Genomic DNA, 21,303 nt, shown 5'->3' on the forward strand with positions numbered 1-21,303 from the left:
CGATATCGAGCATCGATATCAAAGTCAATATATTATATCGATTCTCGTTTCTCGAACATTTCGTTCAGTCGAGACTCGACAATTGTTCGTTATTGACGTTGACTTGACAATCAGACAATGTTCGAGTTCGATTCGTTGCATCCATAGAATGATGACAACGATTTCTAGCTAGCTAGATTTGATTAGAATATAATATTAGTATAAAGTTAGATTGAGACTCATTTTTGCTGCTATTTATCTGTCTTTTTTTTAAATCCAAACCATTTTTCATTCAACATGGAAACTATTTTGGAACAACAAAGAAGGTATCATGAAGAACGAGAACGGCTTATGGACGCCATGGTAAAAGAAATGCTTCATAAGAAATCAAGCGTAAGTAGATCAATATTTTTCTCTAATATATTTTATTATTTTGTAACTAAGCCATTTTCGTTTATGGCTCACGTTATTTATTTAACAATAATTCTGTAGGATACAATCTTAATCTCTCGATTACTAACATGTCTTTCTAGGTTAGGTTGCCAGTGTTTATTTTCAAGCAGCCAAAGATAAGCCCCAGCCAAACTCAGCTAATCCTTGCTTTAACCAATCATTTTATCTTAGTTTCTATTTAATAAATAGTCAATTTAGGCTAGTGTAGTTTAATGACCACCGTAATTATTAGTTACAAACGATTTAGTATGTTACTCTAATGACAAAATCTCACATTTTTGGTGATTATTTATCAGATTCTTGTTTTTTGGGCAAAAAAGGCCAGGAGTGGAACTCACATAGGTCACGAGTTTGCGGGTGGAAAGATCAAACCTTACCATTGCTCAAAGAAGGGCTGCCATTCAGGCACAAAACCTCTCAGGACATGGAGAGGATTTTATACTTAGGGTGATGCCCACATAAGCTCTTAGGCTTGTTCGTGGGATGGTGATGATGAGTGAGAGGGATGATGATGGGAGATGACTACTTTTTAGGTAATCGGGACCGACAGCTTATCGCCTCCTTCGAAAGTCGGGGTGGCCGTATCTTTGTGATTGTGCTGTGGTCAAAAACTTTTGCCCCGGTCGAGATTCGAGCTCTAGTTCTCTTGATTATTAGACCGGCGCGTTATCACTTACTCCAACGAGCCACCCCATTAACCCTGCAAAACTTCGGGGCGGTAAAAATAAAAAACCCAAGAGACCAGAGATGGGTGAAACTCGTAGGTCACGAGGACCAATCAGTCTGAAGAGACTGCCAAGCATATCACACTGGATTGCGAGAGACTAGGGGCAAGGAGAAGGGCTCTGATTGCCTGCAAGCAACCAGGTGATGAATGGGTTGTTACTATAGGGAAAAACTCCTGGATCTTGTAAAGGTCACAGGTATTGTCTTGCTTAACTAACGTACTTTAGACACAACAATAAGCTCCGGTTGACGTGTGGGGCTCTTTGAACCTTTGTATCCTTGAATCCGTCCCTTCAAACATAACATATCTAGGATATAGTGCTCAAACAATATATTTTCAAAATGCTATTTTCTTTTGTCTGTTGCAGTTTCGTGACACCATCAATTCTGATCATCGTTTGAAAGCCCTACTTGATGTGAGTTGAACTTTCAATCAAGTTGAAAGTGACATTAGTTGCTTGCTATATAATACCTTAATATTCTTCTAAATTCACAAATCATTTCGAAATGAAACTTAAGATTTAAAAGTGATTCAAGATTTAATAACGTAATATTTATAACTTGACATATATAAACTCTCCATAGAACGGCTGAGTTGTGTAACCGTGTTACTTGAGTAATTTGTAATATTTAATGGTATGATCGCATTGAATGCGAAAAAGTGCAAGTGCACGTCAGATCATGCATGAGCCAAAAAACAAAATCCGGAAAGAGCCATAAAAACACGTTGTGAAGTGCATGCAGCTGCTCACACTGAACGCAACCAGTGCGTTCTCTTCAGTGTGAGTGTTCCCATTGCTCCATAGTTTGTTTCACATCAAAGCTTTTGGTCATGCATAACAAGTTTGCACCTGCACATATCTATAAGCGTTTAATGTAATCACATCCTAAATTCTGTTTTAATGTTTTCTGAATGATATGTTTTATGTACATTGATCATAGCTCAATTGCTTTACCGGAATAGCTGAATAGATGAGCACTTGAAAATTGAATTAATTAATAGACTAGAGAAAACTCCATCGTAATGTAGCCTACCAATGTTATTAAATCAGTACCATTTTTATCGTAATTAAAATACAGTACTGAAAATGTTGGGTTTTATTTTGTAAGAACTGTGCTTTCTATTTCTTGAAAATTTGATATTCAACTTCTGATTGATACATTATTAGAAAAATCCGTTGTTCGTTATGGCTTTCAAATTCGAAACATTTTATTGTATTTGAAACGTTTGCTTTGTACAGCAATACATGGAGAGCACCGAAAAACTGAAAGATTTGTACGAAGACAGAGATGGTATGAGGAAAGAGGAAGTGGCTGCTCTTTCTGGACCCAACGAGTTTGGAGAATTCTACTCGAGGTTGAAGAACATCAAGGAGTTCTACTGGCGACTTCCCAACGAGGTAAAGTTAGGCCGCATCCACACTCTTGCCAAGTGTGTATAAATGGTTACTGTGCTACCGCTTGCCTTCTCTGTTGGCCTTTGCGTGGCAATTTGGGAAGAGTGTCGCGCTGACATCAGAAGGTTATGATATCAGAAGAGAATTTAAAATTGTCTCTGTTAAGAACCTGTCTCAGAGGAAGGACTTTCTTGAATATCTAATATTCTTGTGAGAAAGTGAATATTTTAGGTGTGAAGTTAATATTTATATGATTTAAGTCAATTCAATTCATTTTATTTATCATGTTATGCATCGTATATAATACAATATTAACACAGGTCATAAACATCACATCATAAATACATTACAAGTGTCACCACAATATGCATGTAATGTAGTCTAAATAATTGAAAACATAAAGAAGTTAATATCGCAGTTGGAATTGAAGTTGAATAAACCAAAAACAGTGGAATGAATATTTAAAAAGTTACAGATCATAAAATTACGGTAAGTTAAATTTTGAGTTCACTTTTCAAACCACACTATTGTAATTACTGATTTAAAAGTTCACCAGTGTCATAGAAATATCTCAGTTAATTGATCTAAGAATTGATGAATGATTATGATTCGATTATTGGTTATTTAATTATTCCAGATGTTTTAGAATCATCTTTTCTGTTTGCTAGAATCAATCCATGTTTCCTGTGGATTACTATGGAGTATAAGGGCCAGACCATATTGATCGTTTTTTCAGGCGCCAATTCAATGAGCCAATCAGAGAGCTTTCTGCCCTGCCGACTCAAAAAACTCCTGGAAAACGCTTGATATGGCCTGTCCCTTACTGTGCAAAAGCATTGGAAATTAGAAATTTTATAGAAAATATACTTATTTGTTGGTGTTATCCACTTATCGTATCTCTGTTGTTAGTGACTGATTCATAATGCACCCTGTACATAATGGATGGCAATGTATCTGACAATGCTAAGAATTGTTTGAAATGATAATTAATTTGTTTTTTTTTTAGATCTGTGTTCCCATGTCTGTTGAATTTGAAGAGATCACAAAATGAGGGAGAACCCAACCGAAGAAATGCAGAGTAAGTGAATTTAGTCAATATTTATTTTTAATTTGGTGTTTAATTCATCAAAATTTGAAATTTTGGTTTATAGAAATAGCTATAACTATTTTACTACATTTTTTTGAAAGAAGACCTAAAAGACTTGACCTTATTTTGGACTTTTTATTTTGTCCAAATTCGTAAAGAATTTACCTCGAAGTTAACCTTATTTATTCTCTTCCAATCATCTTAATGTTAAATGTTATTATTTGTGAAAATAATTATTTTTAAATAATTATTATTTGTGAAAACTGAAATAGATTAAATATGTTATTCCTTTTTTATCCAATAAACATTAATAGTTTCAATTGCTGAATGGAAATTTCAATTATTTTATTAAATAAAGATCAATTCCAAAGAAATCTCCATATTGTTACATTGTCTAAAACCGATATGGCAACGCTGTGGAGCTAGAAAAGGATAGTGCTATTTGCTTTGTCGAATGATAGACAAAAATAGCAACACCAATGTTAATCGAATACTGTCATTATACCGTGAACCTCACTATGAACCATCATCTATGTTGAAGTGGTCGTTTATTAATTAGGTAGTAGCTGTTTTTAGCTGTAATAATGGGGAAAAGTTTGTTCAATAAACAAGAAACCTTTTTTTGTTTTTTCAGATCTGATTGATTTTACTGATGAAGAAGGCTACGGAAAATATCTTGATTTACACGAATGCTATGAGAAATACATAAATTTGAAAGGAGTTGAAGTAAGTAATTAACAAATTTACTGAGAGCTATCAAAATCACATAATTCGAAAAATGTCTCAACTAATAAATAACATTGAATTCACTCCAACGCTGTAATGGCACACTGGGGAGAGACAAAGAATAATAAATTTGAATTTTTTAATTGAATTGACCGATTCCAATACATTTGTATTCAAAGCTAAAATTATTATAATTATCATTCAATTACTTGAATGAATAAAAATACTCTTTCATCTTTTGTAGCTTGGGAGCTCCTTGCTTACAGGATAGTATCACCTAGCCTGATGTATTGAGCCGTCAATTTGGCTCATCGTATCCATTCGATAACACAATTCCATGATTCGATATTACTAATTACTATTTCCATTTTGAATTTTCAATATGGTTATTCTACTGATACATTTATTCGATTACAATTTACATATTAAATAAAAATACTAAGAAATTGTCAAAACCACAGATTTATTGATACTTAGAAAGATCGGTTGTTACATCATTGTCAATCTCTGATAAACTGAAAAACTAAAAAAAAGAAAAACAATTTACATAATTCAATTAGCCTACTATGATCAGTTCTTTTTTTGCTGAGGTGATGCCCACATGAGCTCTAGGCTTGTGCGTGGTTAATGAGGCGGATGATAATGGGAGATGAATGGACCTACAGTTTTAGGTGGGTTCCGAACCACCGGGAAGCGATTTTACAACTCATGAATCATATTCAGAGGAGTTGGCTCAAGCGATCACCCTTCCAACGGGAGTACCAGGCGCATGATTCTCAACTTATCTAAGCGATAGCTCATCAGTGCGACTAATGAGTCATACCGCTCAGTGTTAACAGCTTATCATATTAATTTATACATCTAACATCATATTAATTTTACATCATGGAATTGCATTATATAAACTAGAAATACAATAATGTAAAATTATTTCTTTCAATTTCCATGGTATGATATTCTAAAGGAACGTTCATTCAGCAACCAACATCATTTCCACTGAGAAAGCTTAACTGATCTCCATTGGTTCTTGAGCTTCTCTTATGGTCGTTGAAAACCTGTTTATTTATTTAGCGTATGGCAGATACACAAAAAATATATAGCTCATGAGTCTCAAATGCCTAGAAATACACTATTCACAATGTGTGTATTTTTTGGTCAAGAGAACATAAGTTTGTCTGACCGCCATCATTTGCTAGTCCATTTAGCGTTACCCAATGTTCACCATGGAGGCGAACTAGCGTTAACCTGTAGATATGAATATGCATGTGTGCTTATAATTTCCACTTTTAAGATGTATTTCTCTCCAATTCGCAGAAAGTCGATTACATCACCTATCTGACAACGTTCGATCATCTTTTCGAGATGCCGAAGGAGCGCAAAAATAGCGAATACCGGAAGTACTTGGAGATGTTGTTAGAGTACCTAGAATCCTACGTACTGAGAATAAAGCCTCTCCTCGACATAGGCCAGGAGATGGACAGTATTCAGAAAGTCTTCCAGGAACAGTGGGAGGCTGGTACATTTCCTGGATGGCCCGTGAGTACAAATTTACTGATAATCCATGAATTATTGATATGGAAAATATTGATTATTGATACTATTATTATATTACTGAATAGCAGGTAACACGTGCAAGGGTGTAATTGAAACTTGACAAACTGAAAACTTGGCCTACTTAAAACTTGAAGAATTCAGAATAGGCCTATAATCATCCTCAGTAAATTGAGAATCTATATGCAAAATTTCAAGTTAATCAGTCCAGTAGTTCAGACGTGATGTTGCGTTATTTTTGAATTTCCTATACCGTACGTGTATAAGCCAATTCTTTCCTTTATTATACCGGGTGACCCAGAATAACGGGAACATTTGAAAACGCCATATAACATTGGTGGGAAGGGCAAAAATGATATTATTCAAACTAGATATTGTTTTAGAATACTATTTTCGAATTGTATCAACTTTCGCAGAATTTCAATTTACTAGATTGATTTTTCTTTATTCACCCAATTAAAATCGATTTATACATTCAAAACACATTGAAAATACACATAAAAAGGGTGACATTTCATCCTGTCTTTTCATTATTTGTATTTATTATCTGAAATTATCAAAACATTTAGAGTATTACCAACATTTTATTGCCATTTAAAATCAAAAACACTAACCTACCCTTTTACCATTGAAACATAATTAAACTAAACCTTTTAGGCTATGCTCATCCAACCTTATAGGGTAGATGAACTGAAATCCAGAAGAACTGAGACCCTTCCATGAAGATTGTTTGTTTTCGCACAAAACGCATCAAAATTTTCTAATATTAAGGATACAATGATGATAATAATAATAATACTGAGGCTCTTAGGCTTGTGCGTGGGTAATGAGTGAGAAGGATGAAGATGAGAGATGATGAGTACTTTTTAGGTAGTCGGGACAGACGACTTATCGTCTCCTCCGAAAGACGAGATCTCAATAGCTATCATTAGTTATCCAAAAACATCCTTTTATGTGAGGATGGTTGTCAATTTCGGATAAGTAAGTGTCATGTTCAATTAGATTACTTAAAGTATAAAATATCTAGCTCGAATAATCGGGTGACATTATCTGAAATTATGAAAAAACTTTTTGATCAATACCAAAATATTGCCATTTCCAAAAAAAATTGACTTCCCTAACCCACCGTTTTACCGTTAAAACAATTAAACAGAAACTTTCAGGTTGTGGGTAGATGAACTGATGAACTCTCAGGGTAGATGAACTGAAATCCAGAAGTACAGAGACCTTTCCGAATAATCTACTTCACTTCCTAGTGGAAATAGAATGTTTATCAAAAATGTATGTGTTGTAAAGAACTAAAAAAATTGCACCACACTGTGATATCATTTTAAAAATATTCTGACTTTCCTTATCAGTAAATAAATTACTTGAATTGTAGCTCTTAACCTTAGACCAGTTATAGAATAGACACGCCCCATTGTATATTCATACTGAAAGTCGATGAAGCCAACATCTACTGCCATATCGCCCCAGCGTGAAGTGAGCATTATTAATATAAAATTATAAGTTCTTAATTATATAATTTTAGTTCTTTAATAATCTACTTCCATCTGAAATAGACACAATCTGCTATGGAAAACAATGTAAACAAGCTCTACAGAAAAATTTTTATACGATGCTGACGTGGTGACGATCATATGGCATTAGATGTTGGCTTCATCGACTTTCAGTATGGGGCGTGTCTATTCTATTACTGGACTAAGCTCTTAACCATTCTAGATTACTGGTAGTGCTTTTAGAAATTTCAGCTATGGTGCTCAAGTGATAAACATCAAGTCCCTTCCGTGAGAAGACTTATTGCGGATGATGCTCACATGAACTTTTGCTTGTGCGTGGGTGATGGAAAGTGCTAGTTACTTGATGAGATGATACATTATTAGACTAGAATTAGAATTATCAACCTAAGAGTAACCTTAGTTTACTCGATGAAATGATAATTTAAACTAGAATTAGAATTATCAAACTAGAAGTAAACAATATTAAACTAGAAACTTTTGAAACTAGAATTACAATAAATGCAGTAATTGATTAATGATTGTTGTTGTTATTTATGAACAGAAAGAGACTGGCAGTGTACTGACGAACATTGGTGCGCATCTTGACCTGTCTGCTTTCTCATCATGGGAGGAGCTTGCCTCTCTTGGTTTGGATCGTCTCAAATCAGCTTTGATGGCTCTCAATCTGAAATGTGGAGGGTGAGTAGTTGATGTGAGGCTGGAATTGCCTCAACTCTTGTCAATATTTTCAAAACGATCATTTTCCAAGGTCATACCTACTATTTTGATTCAAAACCTTTGTATTTTACAGTGAGAATCGTTGACTTTTATTTGTTACTAACAGGTAACCCGTGCTGCGCAAGGGTCTAATCAAAAACTTGAGCTACTGAATTCTTGAAGAATCTAAAATAGGCCTGTAATCATCCTTGGTAAAAATTAAGAATTTATATGCAAATTTTCAAGATGATGCGTCATTCATGTATTTCCTATCCCGTATGTGTATAATAAGTGTATAAGCCAATTCTTTCCATTATTATCTAATAGATAACTGAAGAAGTCATAATACTTGAAAACCTAACAGTATAATATTTATTTTTTTCAATACATCAATTTTAGTATCGATTAGATCATACTTAATTTGAATCAGGTAGCCATTATTTGTTTCCCAAATACCGGTACCTTAAAAAAACCTACAATACTAAATTGAAGACTGTTTTTGGCTTAATGCCTGTAGTCTTCCTCGTTTTTGTTAGAAAGAAATAAATAAATATTCGTTTCCGAATTTGTGTCTGATAGTACTTTTTAATTAAAGAATATAAATTATTACTAATTGTATTGTGATCTATTCATGTTTTTCTTATGAATTCCATTGATACAGCATATGCTATGTCCATTTCATTTTTACAGGTTGCAAAATTTCACATTAAATAATTATTTTATAAAAGGAAAGTTCAATCATAATGAAAACAACTTCCATCAAAAAATAATTTATAATAATACGTTTTAAGGGAAAAAATCAAGCACAAACAAATTGGATGGACCGGGACTCGAACCGAGGAACACTCGCTCCCAAGTCGAGTACTCTACCGCTAGACCACGATTGAGCTCTAAACCGAATGTCTTGTAACAACGTTATAACCTCCTTATAAACAAACACATTTTAAAACAACAATGACAACGTAGGCCACATGAAACTTCATGTCCCGTGAATGGAATCTATACATTAATTCTGAAAAATCTAGAAGGAAAATTAAAATTTGGGATTCGAGGTGCTCGAGATTGATATTTTTAAAATCTAAGTGCAAAATTTGGAGATCTAAATCATTCCCGTTTTTCCGGTATGCAATCCACAATTTGACATGTTTTGATGCGAACAAACACAACCCTACTCTCTCTTATGATATCAATCAATCAATCAATCATTATTTCTTTCCAAACATACATGAAGATGTACATGAGAAAGTCAAAAACTAACTTAAAGCTAAAGAGAAATTAGTGACTGTATAAAATTCATTTTTTTACAGTAAACTCGTTTATACTGTAGCATGCTAAATCCATCAAATATGCTCTCAGCAATTCCTTAAATTTTGATCTATCAGGTTCATGTCTTATGCAACCTGGGAGACAACCAATAAATTTTATTCCCATGTACGTTGGACTTTGTTATATTTTTCCTTATTGTGTTTCTTTATTGTAAAATTATTTTTATTTCTTGTGTTGTAATAATGTATATCTACTTGCCGTGGGAATCTAGATTCGTTAGTTTTTATTATAATATTGTCCTATAAATGTACAGGCTGTACACCGTCATGAACTTTAACTTACTGAAGAATGGCTTGCATTATTGCTCTCTATCAAGATTTAGAATTATTCTTATTGCTTTTTTTGTAATAGGAGTATTTTTTTTAAGTTTGAGATGCTTGTTCCTCCATATATTTCAATTCCATATGAAATGTGGGAGTGGATCATTGCAAAGTACACTGCTTTCAACGTTTCTAAGTTGGAAATTTTTGCTAGTCGTCTCAGCGCGAAAATTCCTGAGCTTAATTTTTTACATATTTTTTGAATGTGAACGGACCAACTAAGTGTGTTTTCAAGATATAGACCTAAAAATTTAATTTCTTTCTTATTATTTACGGAATTAAGTTGTTTTACCTCTGAATTTCTACAAGTAAAATGGAGGAACTTTGTTTTGTTATCATTAAGTAGCAGATGTTTGTGATTTAGGTACTTTTTAGTTAATGATATAGAATTGTTACATTTAATTTCTGTTGTGTTCCAGTCCTTATCAGCAATGCACCGACTTATATCGTCAGCGTATAAGCATAATTTACTATTTTCAACTAAATCGCACATATATTTAGGCAACCCCCCTAAGTAGCACAGAAACAAAAATGAACCTAACACCGATCCTTGTGGTACAGAATAGTTATTACATTTTAAGTTTGATCCAATATTTTACTGATTTTTACTGCTTCTATACTTTATATTACATACTGTTGCCGTGAATGAGTTTTCTTTTTCTCTTTTTGTATTATCTGAATTATGTTAATAAAGTTCTATTCTATTCCTCTGTCTTCTCAATGCCTTCTATAGAGGGTAACTGATACCGGTTTATTGATGTAATATTAACTGTCCATTATCGTTTAAATAATCAATGATATTTTATCAATCAAGAAATTATATTTTCCAATGATTTCATAATGAATTTTCATAATCAAGATCAAATATTTTGTTAATTAATTATATTTCTACATTGTTAAAAAACAATATGGCAACAGAGCAAAGTGAGAAAGAGATAGCGCTATCCGCTGTGTTGAATGATATACAAGGATAGCAATACAATTGCTAATTAAACACTGCCATTATAACGTGGACCTCACTATAGTTGTATTAAGTATTTAAGTTGTTAATCCTTAATATATTACTGTAGTTAAAAATTTGAAGTATTGTATGACTTGAAAGATTAGAAGATTTTGTCTTGAGTCTTTTGTGTCTTCCTGAAATTTTAACAGTTTTACATGAATATTATGAAACTTATGTAGAATATGAATAGATGAATATTTGCGAGCTTAGTGAGTAAATTACCAATGATGTGCCCCTACTATGGCAACAGTAAATTATTTTTTGTCTGTAGAGATTTTTGATACCCCTTCTAGATTTTAGATTCTTCATCACCCCCAACTACGTGGAGACTTCAATAAGTAATGAGACAAACTAATATTCCTCAAAAAACGGCTGATCTACATGAAACTTTCAGGACATGAGGTTGGCAACCTTACGATGACACCTGTACAGTTGTTATAAATAAATAAATAAATTTTTATTGTCATTAAGCAACATTGGCAATAGACAAAGTCAAAACTAATACTAGACATTATACAAGTCAGAAGGATATAAGTTAATGTAATTGAAAGTATATACATAATAAACACAAACATATAACTACATCAAAAGTAAACCCAGAAGAATTCAAATATTCATCACTATACAAACATAGAACTAAACAAGGCCCAGTCAATATGGTTTAAACAAGAAAGAAAAGCTTTAAGCAATCAAGGAATCAAATATCAATAAATATATCGGAACAAAGAACTCTTGTATAGAATACATTGGTGTCTTCACTAACCATTTGAAAAGTTTCATTTTAAATCTATCTGTAGAGTTGTTTATTAAGCTTAGAGGTAACTTATTGTACAGTTTCAGTCCTATAATATTGTAGCTATTCATTGACTTTGAAAGCCTTTGGAATGATATATTCAGCCTATTCTTATTTCTTGTTGCATAATAACGTATGGTATGTCTTGCAGTTTTTCCTACCTTTGTTTTTACATGTATTAGAACAGAGTATATATAAAGATTTATGAATGTCTAGATCCTCAACTTAAACAAAGGTCTACAATGTTCAGTTCTATTACGAGCATCTGCTAATATCCTGATGGTTTTTTCTGAAGTAAAAGCACACTGCTAACATGGCTACAGTTACCCCAAAACAACACGACATTCAAAAGAATACTTTGAAAATAAGCTCACCTAACATGTTCAATCTTATTTTGTTTCATGTTGCATCCTTGAGTGGACGTGCTATCATTAACTGATTAAATTTGCTGTTATCCTTACAAAATATGATTGAACTACTCAGATTTCATCGTAAGGTTGTCAACTCCATTTCCTGAAAGTTTCTTGTAGATAAATTTAGCCGTATTTCAGGAATAGTAGTTTGCCCGTTACTTATTGAAGTCTCCTCGTAAAACTTCCTGTTTTTGTCCATCTATGTATTCTCTTATTTATATAGGTAATTATGATGTGCTTTCAATTATGTGTTTTTCGTGTAAAAAGAAATATGGCCTATGACACTCATTAATTACATTCACCAATGAGAATTTTATACTCATCTATTTCACTATCCATGACAAACTGCAATTGATAATCCGTTTTTGAAATATTCTCAACGACACTACTGTCTAATTTATTTGAATATTAGTTATTAAAACTAGTACTAGTACTAATATTCAAAGAAATTAGACTCTAGTGTCGTTGAAAATATTTCAAAAACGGAGAATTTTATCCATTCAATATTCATTTCTCATTACTTATTAGTAGATAAGATTCAATTGTATGATCTTAATTCAAATAAATTCTTAAACTTTGTAGGACACTTGAAGAGCGAGCTCAGAGACTTTTCAGCACCAAGGGCAAAAAGTCATTGGATCCAGCACTTCTTGCGAAAAGTAAGCCGGGAAAAAGCCGAGACTCTGAACGTCAAAAAGAAATTGCATTTTTGGAAGGCCAAGTGTATAGGTAAATATTTTCATATTTGCTAATCCTCTAATCAATTATTTTCTGCATACTTTTTTAAAACATCATTTTAAATCTCCAACATTTGCCCTCCAAAGTGTTTTGATTAAATTTATTTTGAAAGGTAGTTTTCTTATGTTTTTAAAATGAAGGATCAATTAAGTTTTCATCAGAAATAAATCATTTATCTGTGTTTATCCGAAACACAGGAGTGGGCCGAGAAAAATATCTTGCCCGGGCCGGGATTTAAACCCGGGCCTCTGAATTATGTTTTTTTTTTTGTTTTGATGCAAAATAAAAATTATTTGATTTTTTTATAAAGCCATCATCTAATCCACTCGACTACGGCCACTCCATGGTTGTAAATTAATAAATATATTCCCAATTACAATTACATGATTTGTTTTTCTATCAACAACATTCTTAAATTGTCAACAACTATAGATATTAATTCTATTGTTTTTAAAACTTTTTCAAATATACTTTGTCGAATTTTGTAAACTTTTGCTCAAGAAAACTCATTCAAACGAAAACATTGAAAATAATCCATTACTTGTCTTTAAATGTTCTATACATTTCAATGTTAAGATGGATGGATATCTGGAAGAGAAAATAAAGGTTTATCCAACAGTTTTATTATGAGAGTCTTCTAAGCACGAGTTAGATGTAGGTTAAGGTTAAGATGGTATTGATTGATTCAGTTAACAGGAATTACAATAAGAACATTGAAACACTGGCTGTTTTCCTAGACTGGCCAAAGCTTTTGATACCATACCTCATTCGACATTGATAGATAAGCTCAATGGATGTGGTATCCATGGAGTGGCAAAAAAGTTGATTACCAGCTATCTGCAGGATAGATTACAAACTATGACCTTGAACAATAAAACTGATACAAGAATTCTAACAAGTTTTGGTCTTCCTCAAGGAACGGTCTTATCGCCAATATTATTCTTGATTTATTTGAATGATCTTCTCAAATTAAATATCCCGAATTCCACCAAGATATCTCTTGCTGATGATACAGTATTGTTATTTACTGGATCATCATGGAGAGAGGCATATGAAAACGCAAATGAAGGATTAAGCATTGCTAAGCGATGGTTTGATGAGCAAACTCTCACATTAAATTCAAATAAGACAAAATTTATTGCTTTTACTCCAACAAAAACTGGTGAACCACCCATTGAATTAGATATAAAAATTCACAACCATCGATGACTGGCTGTCACCGGATAGTTTTCGTTAGAAGGTGAACACATTAAAAAACTAACTGAGATGGCCGTAGATGGTACGTATTGTGTGGCTCGGGGCTCAACTATCACTTTAGTCCCATTACATCTGGTTTTGAGCCATCTCAAAATTGTTCCAAAAGGTTGTCTATTTCTTAGAAAGTTGAGGGGAAGATTGTGTAGTTTCTCCAGAAAGAGCCTTAGGAACACTGTGGTAGTCGGTTGAAAAGTGTCTTTTATTCAGTGCTTTCTTGTAAAAATTAGAATAATATAGTTATTTGTGCAACTAGTGCGCAAAGTGACAGTTTGCTGCACCGAAAGAAACGTTTACGCCCGAGCCGTAGGCGGGGGCGGAATGGTTTCTTGAGTGCAGCAGAGGAACTTTGCGCACGTATTTCACATTAAGTTTTTCCTACAGTTACCATTGAATATGAAAAGTGGGTAATTATGGGTAAAATTGCCTGAAATGCATCAAATGTTTTTCTGTGTAATTTTATTATTGATAAAAACCTTAATTTATTGTCAAATTGAATAAAAATGTTGTCCTTGGTTATAATATATACTTAATAATTAGCGCGTTGTGCTTCGTTGCACCTCTGCTCACTATAGCAGCCACAGCAGTCACTGTTACCAACTTCATTTTGATTTTGCTGCACTGTTGCTCCATATAACCTACTAAGTATTTTGCGTTGCCATGTTGCAAATCTGGAGTGCAGAAAAATTTTTTCCTACAGATACCCTGAAAAGTGACCATTTGTGCACTGATTGCAGGCTGCAAAGAATCACTTTTCCGCACTAGTGCGCAAAGTGAGTACTTTGCGTACTCCAGATTTGCAGCATGACGCAAAATAGTTAGTAGGTTATATGGAGCACCAGTGCAGCAAAATCAAAATGAAGTTGGTAACAGTGACTGCTGTGGCTGCTATAGTGAGCAGAGGTGCAACGAAGCACAACGCGCTAATTATTAAGTAGATATTATAATGGAGGACAACGACAGCACAGTGCCACCACAGCACACACCACACAGCTGCCCCCCGCCATTCAAACACTACTAAATTATTCAGGCAATTTTACCCATAATTACCCACTTTTCATATTCAATGGTAACTGTAGGAAAATTTAATGTGAAATACGTGCGCAAAGTTCGTTTGCTGCACTCAAGAAACCATTCCGCCCTCGCCTACGGCTCGGGCGTAAACGTTTCTTTCGATGCAGCAAACTGTCACTTTGCGCACTAGTTGCACAAATAACTATTCCCGCACTAGAGCGGAAAAGTGATTCTTTGCGTTCTGTAATCAGTGCAGCAATGGCCACTTTTCAACGTAACTGTAGGAAAAATAAATAAATATTCTATTATAAAAATATTTTGTAATTATTTAGATATCTATGGTGGGGAAAATGTTGGGTGTAACTTTGCTATTAACAATTTTAGAAATGAGCATGATAAAGGCTATGTGTGTATTTCCTAAACAAATGAATGAGTAATTATTTCTATTGTATGTGCAAACCTTAGATTCCTTATAGAGTACAGTACTGCCAGATTTCACAGAATCCAGAGAGCCTGTGAGCTTATTATTGTGTGAGAGAAAGAGTGAAAAAGAGATCGTAGGCCTTTTTTGATAGACTCGGCATAAAAACGGCAACATTGTGCTCCTGTTGTTATATTGAAATAACATTGGCAATGAAACTAAGGTTTGCACGGGCCATAGTATACAGAAATATATATTTGTTGAAATACTTTCTAATATTGGTTGATACATTTTTCATGTAAATAATTTCATTTAATTATTGGCGAATCGTGTGCATCTTGAAGTGAATATTTAATAATTGATTTTTTGTAATTTTCAGCCAATACCCTATTGGTTATATAAACTCCACGGACTCAATATAAGTTACAACTGTGAGATTTGTGGAAATTTCATTTACAAAGGACCGAAAGCGTTTCAGAGACACTTTGCTGTAAGTAGTTGATATTGGTACTCAATTTTTGAACCTATTTAAACCAGGTGCCGGTTGCACAAAAGCCGGTTAAATTTTAATCGTGATTAATTCCATGAGAACCATTCAGAGAAGCCGTCTTATCAAAAGTGCCTTCTCTGATTGGTTCTTGTGAAATTAATCACGGTTAAAATTTAACCGGCTTTTGAGCAACCGGGCCTAGGTAAATTAATACGATCCATCTCATTGGAAGAATCACTTACTACGTGTTGAAGCTGATATTCCCTTCAATGGAGAAACTGAAACTGTGATTCATCAATAATTAGAATAGAATGAAATTTCTTAAATACTGTATTACTATAGTGAAGATTCTACTGAAAGTTTAACTTCTATTGGAGAAATTTTTATATACAGGTCAATTCAAATTGCCAACTTCATCGATGATTTATTATCTAATTGATAATTATTATTATTAAACTTCTTCTTCTTCATCCTCGCCACTTCCCGTTATGCTGGGTCGGCTTTACCAATCCTGAGGCGCCATTCCTTCCGATTATAGGCATCGTTTGTAGAAAGATCCAAATTTTTCATGTCCTTCTGGACATTCGTCATCCAGGTAGTTTTTAGCCTACCTCTTTTTCTTGTTTGTGTAGCCATGGAGAGGCACTTTTTCACCACGTGATCGTCGGGTCCTCGCATAACATGACCATACCATCTCAGCCTGGACTCTTTAAGTTTCTCAGCAATAGGCGCTACCTTGAAACTGCCACGTACATGTTCATTACGGATTTTATCTTTAAGGGTAAATCCTCCTGACCACCGCAGCATGCGCATTTCCGTGATATGAAGCTTTTGCTCATGTGTTTTCAATGAAGCCCATGTTTCGCCTCCATAGAGTAGAACCGGTCGTATGCATGTTTTGTAGACCCTGCCTTTTGTTCTAATGGGCATTCTTGGATCACATAGGACACCTGTTAGCTCGCGCCATCTGTTCCATGCAGATGTTGTTCTATGTGTTATATCTGCTGTTATTGTGCCATCGTCTGAAATTACTGACCCTAGGTATTTGAATTTGCTCACTCTAGGTAGTATGATGCCATCTAGTTTGAGATCTAGATTTGTCCTACCAAATGTGTCTGGGTCGAAGTTGCACATCATATACTCGGTTTTGGTCCTGCTAATGCGCAGCCCATTTGGTTCAAGAGCTCCTCGCCACTGCTCCAGAGTATCTTGTATTTCTTTTATGCTGTCTGATATCAATGCTACATCATCTGCATACAACAGGTTCCATGGCAGGGGTCTCTGAATCTTCTCAGTAAGGTAGTTCATTGTAATGTTGAATAAAATTGGGCTGAGAGCACTACCTTGATGAACTCCTACTTTTACACCAAAACTCTTTGATAGACCGGCTTTACTTCTAACACGTGTTTGTACATTGTCATACATGTCCTGGATGAGATTTATATAGACTTCAGGAATGTTTTGATATCGCAAGGCTTGCCATATTAATGTCCTTGGTATACGGTCGAAGGCCTTTTCAAGGTCTATAAACACCATCCAGAGATTTTGATTGTTTTCTCGGGCTTTTTCCATCAACAGCCTTATTGCGTGGATTGCATCAGTCGTTCCCTTACCTGCAGTGAAGCCAAATTGATTTTCGGTCAGGTTTATTACATTCTGAAGACGTTCGCTTATAATTCTTTCCCATATCTTCAATGTGTGGGAAGTAAGTTTAATACCACGGAAGTTTCCACATTCACGGACATCACCCTTATTCTTATAAAACGGGACTAAAGTGCTTTCTCTCCATGCCATTGGCATTCTCCCACTGGTCAAGATGTTATTAAATAGCTCCGTAAGCCACATAAATCCATCCGAGCTGAGAAATTTCCAGAGCTCAGCCGGTATATCATCTGGTCCAGTTGCTCTATGATTTTTCATTTTTGAGATAGCTCTTTTTACCTCTGCTTCAGTGATTTCATTTATAGGTCCCTCTGTCCTTGGTTGCTCTACTTCTGGCTCTCTTGGGAATTCCTCATTCAACAAGTGTTGGTAATATTCATACCATCTTGAACAGATGTCTTTGTCTTCAGTAAGTAAAGTACCTTGCTTATCCTTGATGTATTTTGTAGCTCCAAAATCTTTAGTTTCATTATGTCTATGTTTAGCAATTCTATATATTTCATTTCCATTTACTTGCTCAAGCTGCTGGTATAAGTTTGTTTCAGCTTTTTCTTTTCCAGATGCCACTGTTCTTCTTGCTACTTTCTTTGCCTGTTTATCTTTATCAGCCTCATCTTTGGTGTTTTGCCAAATTTTGAACAGGCGTTTCTTTTCAGCTACACTGTCTTGGGCTTGCTTATTCCACCACTTGGTGCTTTTAGCGTTATGTAGCGCTCCTTTTGTGACTCCCAGTTCTTCTCTTGCTGTAGCAACACAGAAAGATTCAAAGTTTGCCCATATTGTCGAAGAGCTGTGGTTGCTTGGGGAGACTGTTTTGCTAAAATATTCTACTACTTTGTGTCTCACATTATTTCCTTTCTCATCGTTCAGTGCATACCATTTTATCTTCTCTACTTTGGGTCTTTTCATCTTAATGGGCGTTTTCAGTTTGAAGGCAGTTAACAATAGCCTGTGTTGAGAAGTAAGTGGTTCCCCAGGGATAACCTTACAATCTTTGATCTGCCTAAGATATTTCCTGTCAATGAGGACATAGTCAATCTGTGTCTTACAGTTTCCACTTTTGTATGTGATCAGATGTTCATCCTTCTTTTGAAAGAAGGTGTTCACTATTGCTAGGTTGTGGGCGGCTGCAAATTCAAGAATTGTTTCCCCTTCTTTATTTAGCTCTCCGTATCCAAAGCCTCCATGGAAGCCCTCATAACCTTCACCATTCATACCAACGTGTCCATTTAGATCTCCACATACCATTGTTAGTTCTTTCACAGCTATGGTTGCTAGATGCCTTTGTAACTCCTCCCAGAACTCTTGCTTTTCCATTTCTGGGCAATTCACTTGTGGAGCATAGACAGAAACAATGTTCAGACATGGTTGTTTATCCAAGGCAAGTTTTACATACATGATTCGATCATTTATTCTGCATATTTCAACAACATTATTGCTGAGGTGGTGGTCCAGAATAACACCAACACCATTTCTAGTGGTCTCTGTTCCGTTGTAAATCAGTTTAAAGCCATCTCCGATCTGTCGCGATTTGGCACCTCTCCATTTTGTTTCTTGCACACAGCATATGTTTATGTCACGTCTATCTAAAATCGAACTTAGCTCAGCGCTGCGTCCAGTCATTGTACCTATATTCCAAGAACCTATACGTAGTTCCATCTTTGATGGTGTGTGTCTCTTATTTGAGTTTTCGTCGCTTGCAGGGGACGCCCTAGTATGTGTCACATTTCCATCGTCGCTTGAGGGGGACGCCCTAGCCTTATGTCGCTTTCTCTCTGTGTTGTGCCTCATGATTGGATATGGGGTTTTGGCTATATGGTTTTACGGTCGGTTGCCACCTGACACCAAGGTCTTGATCCTCCTGGAGAACCTGAGAGCCGCCGTTGACCAGTAATGGTTCTTCCGCCGCCATCTCTAATGAAACCTCAGACCCAAGGGTTCATCACAGCTGGGGACTTCTGCTTCAATTACTTTGAAGAAACTCCTCAGGCTGGGTTTTTTTAATAATTATTATTAAACGAAAATCCCAATTAAATGCTGTAAATCACCCCGAAGACTTCTGCCACTGCAAATATTGACAACAGGGTAAACAGATAGATGAAAATTCTATGAGCGCTACTATACAAAAATTATTTGTCAACCCGGGAACCTATTATCGAGAATTTATTATCTCATTAAATCCATATCCTTCTATAACAATTGCATATCATGTTCCTTATAATGCTGATTATTTAAAAATGCATTCATCATTATTCAAAATGCTGAAAAACTCTTGTACAATAATCAAGGTGGAGGAGCTCATTTTCTAAAAACGTTACCAGTATTTAATTATCCAATAAAATAATGATTTCATATTTTCCAGGAATGGAGACATGCTCATGGAATGAGGTGCTTGGGAATCCCTAACACTGCACATTTTGCAAATGTGACTCAAATTGAAGATGCCCTATCTTGTAAGTGTACTTTTCTAATTTACCTAAACCAGAATTTTGTTGCTTCATCAAATTAATTTTCCATACAAAATATGTCTTGTAATTAAATCAGTTCCACTTAATGTTGATAAGCTCTTGTTCCTTAGTCGTGTTATACAAAAATTTGATTCTTTCAGAAAGGATAAATTCAAATAAACATAAATTATGGTCCATCAAGTAACGTTTGAATCGCTAGAAAACGAATATTTTAGCCGTATCCACTCCATTTCAATTTATAGTATCTAGATTTTTAATTTTTCAAGTGGTCGGTAATCAACTATTGGTACTTGCCATTATGGTGTGTATTTTGGAATATATATTGTAATAATATCTATGTTTTGAAAGAATGTGTTTCATACAAATCCATTTTATTGTTAGGGATTTCTCTATGGTAATCTATGTCTGATTTCACGTATTTTTCAATTTTTCCAGTGTGGGAGAAACTGAAATCGCAGAAACAAGAAGAAAGGTGGCAACCTGAACAAGAAGAAGAATTCGAAGATTCACTGGGAAACGTTGTCAATAGAAAAACTTTTGAAGACTTGAAGAGGCAAGGATTGTTGTAGAGTTCACCCTTATCAATAAACCACCATTCTCATTCCTCTATTTCGACGGTGATTGTTATTTTAAATTTTTTACTCCACCACTTTCACAACAATAACAGTGTACATATGATTTTGTATCTTAAAATATTACTGCCTAGATTTTATATATTTGATTGAAATATATTTTCTCTTTAGATCCTATTTGATGTACTCTATTCTCTTTCATTGACATTATCAGTGTGAAAATCTTACGCTATTATGCTATTGTACTGTATATCAAGTTCCACAATAAAAGTATTGGAGAACAGACTTTAATTTGATGTTCAGTAATTGAGGGCTGTCAACAATGGGGGGGGGGGCAAGTGCCCCGTTCAGTTCTCCGTGAGAGGCCCCAACAAATGTACCTAAAATATGAGGTATCTAGGTACCTTGGCCTCAACTATACGGGCGTCTTAGACGCACTATGATTTTTTTTCGCTCGTTGACCGGATGTATTGTTAGGTAATTGTGTAAAACTATATTCATAATTTATTCAATAACAACTATATTCATAGTTGTTATTCATGTGTGTAAAACTATACGAGCGTAATAAACGCGCCCCATAAGAGGCCATGTATTCTCAAGACGAGCAAAATAAATTCAACGCGTCTAAAGCTGCGTACACATATTCGCGCTTCCAACCAGCACCGAGCACGCTCCGCCCTCGTACCACCATCGA

At 34.8% G+C, this 21,303-nt stretch overlaps 1 protein-coding gene across 1 annotated transcript; it reads left to right on the forward strand.

Annotated features, from left to right (window-relative positions):
* Positions 1-137: 137 nt before the first annotated feature.
* On the forward strand, positions 138-20,786 carry LOC111053887 (splicing factor 3A subunit 3). Its single transcript, XM_039420262.1, is given in 12 exon segments — positions 138-372; positions 1,527-1,574; positions 2,400-2,558; positions 3,562-3,595; positions 3,598-3,633; positions 4,277-4,368; positions 5,683-5,904; positions 7,981-8,117; positions 12,573-12,720; positions 15,779-15,907; positions 19,932-20,022; positions 20,473-20,786. Coding segments are annotated over 12 exon segments (1,326 nt in total). The 5' UTR covers positions 138-276; the 3' UTR covers positions 20,607-20,786.
* Positions 20,787-21,303: the final 517 nt, after the last annotated feature.

The sequence above is a fragment of the Nilaparvata lugens genome, chromosome 2 (assembly GCF_014356525.2).
Source record: "Nilaparvata lugens isolate BPH chromosome 2, ASM1435652v1, whole genome shotgun sequence".
NCBI classification, from domain to species: domain Eukaryota; kingdom Metazoa; phylum Arthropoda; class Insecta; order Hemiptera; family Delphacidae; genus Nilaparvata; species Nilaparvata lugens.